Raw genomic sequence first — 4,943 nt, forward strand, 5'->3', positions numbered from 1 at the left:
GCTTTTCCATTTTTGTACTAATTGTTTGCACCTAAAGTTTCTGTAATGTACTGATAGCATTAGTATTACTTTTGTTAACGTAAGTCATTCAACCTTATACTTGTGTATTAATCATTAACTTGATCGAAAGTTTATCTTTTTTTTCCTTTTCCTGTGCTGCTATACATGTAGTACAGCATGGAATCAAATGTATTATGAACACAATACTCCTAGAGTATATTAATAAAAAGTTAATGTATTTTTTAGGTGGATTAACAGTATTGGTGCTGCATTGTTTATGCTTTAATTTATAAATAATAATTTGACTTAGTAAGCTGTAAGACTTATTAACCATAGCCCATTATCCTAAATTACTTTGAGATCAGCTGAAATTAACATAAAATAAAGTGGAAAAATTAGGTATAACGTTAAAAATTTGAGTATGTCTTAACTGAATGTTACAGAAAACAAAGATATGATAAAGAATAATATATTTAATCAAAAAGTTCTTTTAATTAGTGTTTTTTACTGATTATAATATACTAATCTCTATTATTATTATTATTATTAAAATAAATTTGTTTTGAAACAGAAATTAAACTTTCACAATTTAGTTGTCTTGGGAGTTTATGAACTTTATCTTGTAAATAATTAATGTGTACCATATTTTTATCTAAATAAATAACTAACTTTTAAATATCATATCTGCTTCCTTCTTTCATTTGTTTAGAGACTATTTATTTTCATCTTCCATCTGTGGACAGCCCCCAACAAACCGTGTATGGAATATCGTGTTATAGACAGATGAATGCTGAGGTTTGTTAAACACGATGTATGAATTTATGCAAGCATGACATATGGTTTCAATGTTTAGAACTTCTGTCATTCAATAATAATTAAAGAGTTTTACAAATAACTTTGGAGTCAAGATAACATTTGATGCATATGGAGGAAATAAAACAAAACAAACGTTTTTTATAAACACTGTTAGACTTAAAACCAAATGTTTGTTTATAAACACTGTTAGACTTAAAACCAAAAAATGTTTGTTTAAAAATGTTTGTTTATAAACACTGTTAGACTTAAAACATAAACACTGTTAGACTTAAAACCAAACAAACGTTTTTTGTTTATTTGTTTCAACTATAAATGGAAGGTATGTATAATTATATTAAATTGGTTTGTGAGTTTTACAAAGTGGTAATACAGTGAATGTTCACTTGACACGTATGGAGTTTACTACATTATTGTTCAGAGCTTACATTGTGATCTTCTATATCTGATACTCAATGTATTTATAGTTATCAATCTTATGTATAGTTATCTGAGTATCCAAACTACTCAGATAACTATTCACAAGGTTAAAAAGATTAAATCCAAAGTTTATCTTTTTAACCTGGTGAATAGTTATCTGAGTATCCAAAGTTTATCTTTTTAACCTGGTGAATAGTTATCTGAGTATCCAAAGTTTATCTTTTTAACCTGGTGAATAGTTATCTGAGTATCCAAATTTTATCTTTTTAACCTGGTGAATAGTTATTTGTATATCCAAAGTTTATCTTTTTAACCTGGTGAATAGTTATCTGAGTATCCAAAGTTTATCTTTTTAACCTGGTGAATAGTTATTTGTATATCCAAAGTTTATCTTTTTAACCTGGTGAATAGTTATCTGAGTATCCAAAGTTTATCTTTTTAACCTGGTGAATAGTTATCTGAGTATCCAAATTTAATCTTTTTAACCTGGTGAATAGTTATCTGAGTATCCAAAACTTCATAGGTTGTTACTTTGATAATATTTTGAGTTTCTGAGATTGTTAGTAGCAGTTTACTGTATAGAAGCTTTTTGATGCTGAAATATTGTATTTAAATATGTAAAAAGTTTAAAGATAAATATAACGTCTTTCCTTTGAATTAACTTTTCATGTTTGACAATGCTGAATTATTTTTATTACTCGGTAAGAGATTGCTAGTAAGACAAAACTGTAGTGAGTAACATATATTGACTTGTTCCATAATTTGTGCACACGTGATTTATCCATACAGTATAATTTGGTGTAATTAGTTACTTTAAAGTTGATATTTTTAACTGACTCCATTTATATTTCCACAGAGGTTACTCAATTAGTCTTGACATAACACGTGGAACGGTGCAAAAGAGTGTTTGCGTGTTGAGTCGACTCCCTCTTTATGGACTAATTCAGGCCAAGTTAGAGCTTATTACGCATGCCTACTTTGATGAAAGAGATTTCAGTAAAGTGGCTTTATTAGAAGAAACGTACAAAAACTTAAACTCCTCACTTAGTCCTGATCTAGTATGGGGATCCCAAGTCTTCTTAGGTAAGTTGCTTTTTATAATTATTTCATACAAAGTGTGGCTTGAATTTTTTTTTTGAAGTAGAAGTTTTTATATCGTAATGACATTTGATGTAAGAAACAGATTTTGTAACAAAATATTCTTAAACTGTACATTTTTATTTTTTGTTTGCATAATTTGCTGCTGTTTGAATAGAAAGGATGTGGTAATATTCTTATGTATGGATTGAATTTTTGTGTATCAAAATAATTTGTTAAGAAAGAATATTACATGTTTTAAAATATCGGGTGTGTGTGTGTGTATGATGTTGAGTATTATCTATATAAAGTTATGTTCTGAAATTATTTCAGTTTGTTGATTAATATTGAAACTATTTTGAAAGATACCGAGGGATGAACAAACCTACTCTTATTTTATGTTTCGTGATCTTCTCTTTATTCTTCAACATCCCCACCTTATAACACGAAACATTTCTCATCAAGCCAGTTATTACTTTCCTGTTTTTTATACAAGCCAACTCAGCAAAGTTCTCTCCATTCAGTTTCATATTATCTTACTCAAACTGTGTGTGTGCATAAACTGCCTCAGGAAAAATTTTCTCATGGAATTCCATGTTATCTTACATCTGCAGTTTAATGAAACCGTTCGTGCACGAACCACCTCAGCAAAGTTCTCTCTCTATTCATGATGCTTTGTATGAATGTCTCGTACATTAAATTGTTTTGGAAAATTGATCGACCGATTCAGCAGGCAAGAGAGTAGTCCCAGGTACAAATTATTCAACAGTTATATGTGCTTCTTTTTTATAGCCCATGAATTATAAGTTTGTAAATGTTAGTATCGTCCTTCTTTTTTTTATTGTACAATTTAATAAGTGTTCTAGAAAACTTTTCAATTTTATTTTAGGGCTTCCTGCTCGAGATCTCATTTTGATATTTAAGCACAAAACGCTGATGTTATTTAAGTTGCTGATGCTGGAAAGGAAGGTAAGGAAGATAGTTAAAGTATGATACACTTGAAGTAGTGTTATTTAATTTTATATACTTATATTTCTGCCTGGTAAAAAAAAAACAACATAAAGTACAAAAATGATTCAAACAGAATTTTGTACTATTTTATTTATATTTTCCAATTTACCTTAGCATTAATGACATGGGTATTACAAATGATTATATGAAACGTTTTTTTGATTGATTTGTTTATTTACATACTTTCCCAAAGATAATATTAGAAACAAACGTTTTACAATTTGTATATTAAAATATTGCATTTTTATACAAGTTATCATTCCAGATTTATATTTTATTATATTCACTATTGTAAGTTTTCTTATTCTCAGACGATAACTCTCCTCTCCACACAGAACAGCTGTCTTCCTCGCACGTCTGCCTACAAGACTTGCGTATCACTAGTTTTGAGGCAATTTCCACCTAATATCATTTGTTTTAACATGCCTTGTGCGTGGTGATGTCATCATATGACAAAATCCTCCACCAATAGAGGGCAACACAACCTCTATGCACAGTAACTCGTGATAACTTCAATGTTTTACTTGGCATTGAATGACACGGGCATGTTTAAAATTTGCTGAGACTTGCATAAGTTAACGAAACAGGTTTTCATTATTCTTTAGACTTAGTCTTCACTTTGTTACTATGAATTCATGCAACTCCTGCGTGACTGAAGAACCTATTTCAATTAAAGATGCTCTTTAACTGTAGACAACGTGACAGCCTCTTGTTCCTGTCCATTCTTCTGCTTCTGGAACTTATAGATGCATGTATATAATCAATACCACCCCTCGTGTCTCAGTGGTAAGCCTTCAGACTTACATTACTCAAAACCAGATTTTCGATGCCTGTCGTGGGCCAAGCGCAGATAGCCCATTGTGTAGCTTTGTGCTTAACAACAACCAAACCAATATAATTAACACTGATCATTTTAAACATTGTTCGTCAAACATTCTTATGTTAGACAGTTGAAACATGATTGTATTTTAACTGTAAAAAAATCTCTTGTTTTGTTTACAGGTTCTCTTCTACAATGGTGGAGTAAAAGATTTGTGTTCTGTTGTGTTGACATTATGTTCCTTGTTTCCAGGTACTGTTGTATCTAACTTACTGGTTTTTTTGTTTGTATGTAATACCAACTACTCCCCTTTTGTCCACTAATTGACTTGTATCAGTTTCTTTATTATTACTTCCTTCCTGTTTGTGAGTGTCCTATTATAAAAATATCAGTGGCGACATAAAATATAAAGCAACAAAAAATTCTTCATTTTCTAATAAACATAAATACTTAATGTCGCCACTGATATTTTTATAATAGGACAATGTCACCTCTGATATTTATAAGATGTTAATGTCGCAACTAATATTTATAAAATGTTAATGTCGCAACTAATATTTATAAAATGTTAATGTTGCCACTGATATTTATAAAATGTTAATGTTGACGCTGATATTTATAAAATGCTAATGTTGGCACTGATATTTATAAAATGCTAATGTTGCCACTGATATTTTATAAAATGTTAATGTTGACGCTGATATTTATAAAATGCTAATGTTGCCACTGATATTTTATAAAATGTTAATGTTGCCACTGATATTTTATAAAATGTTAATGTTGCCACTGATATTTATAAAAT

At 29.6% G+C, this 4,943-nt stretch overlaps 1 protein-coding gene across 2 annotated transcripts in view; it reads left to right on the plus strand.

Moving 5' to 3' along the window:
* Nucleotides 1–707: 707 nt before the first annotated feature.
* Nucleotides 708–4,943, plus strand: part of LOC106475595 (late secretory pathway protein AVL9 homolog) — a 21,842-nt gene continuing 17,606 nt past the window's right edge. The window contains exons 1-4 of one of the 2 annotated variants that reach the window (XM_013936272.2): nt 708–795; nt 2,090–2,316; nt 3,200–3,279; nt 4,324–4,393. In XM_013936272.2, the coding sequence (XP_013791726.1) occupies nt 788–795; nt 2,090–2,316; nt 3,200–3,279; nt 4,324–4,393 (385 nt within the window). In that variant the 5' untranslated portion in view covers nt 708–787. Of the gene's footprint in view, nt 796–2,089; nt 2,317–3,195; nt 3,280–4,323; nt 4,394–4,943 lie in introns of those variants that run through there. The other variant, XM_022379660.1, reaches the window with a different exon arrangement.

The sequence above is a fragment of the Limulus polyphemus genome, unplaced genomic scaffold, assembly GCF_000517525.1.
Source record: "Limulus polyphemus unplaced genomic scaffold, Limulus_polyphemus-2.1.2 Scaffold8852, whole genome shotgun sequence".
Taxonomy (NCBI): Eukaryota; Metazoa; Arthropoda; class Merostomata; order Xiphosura; family Limulidae; genus Limulus; species Limulus polyphemus.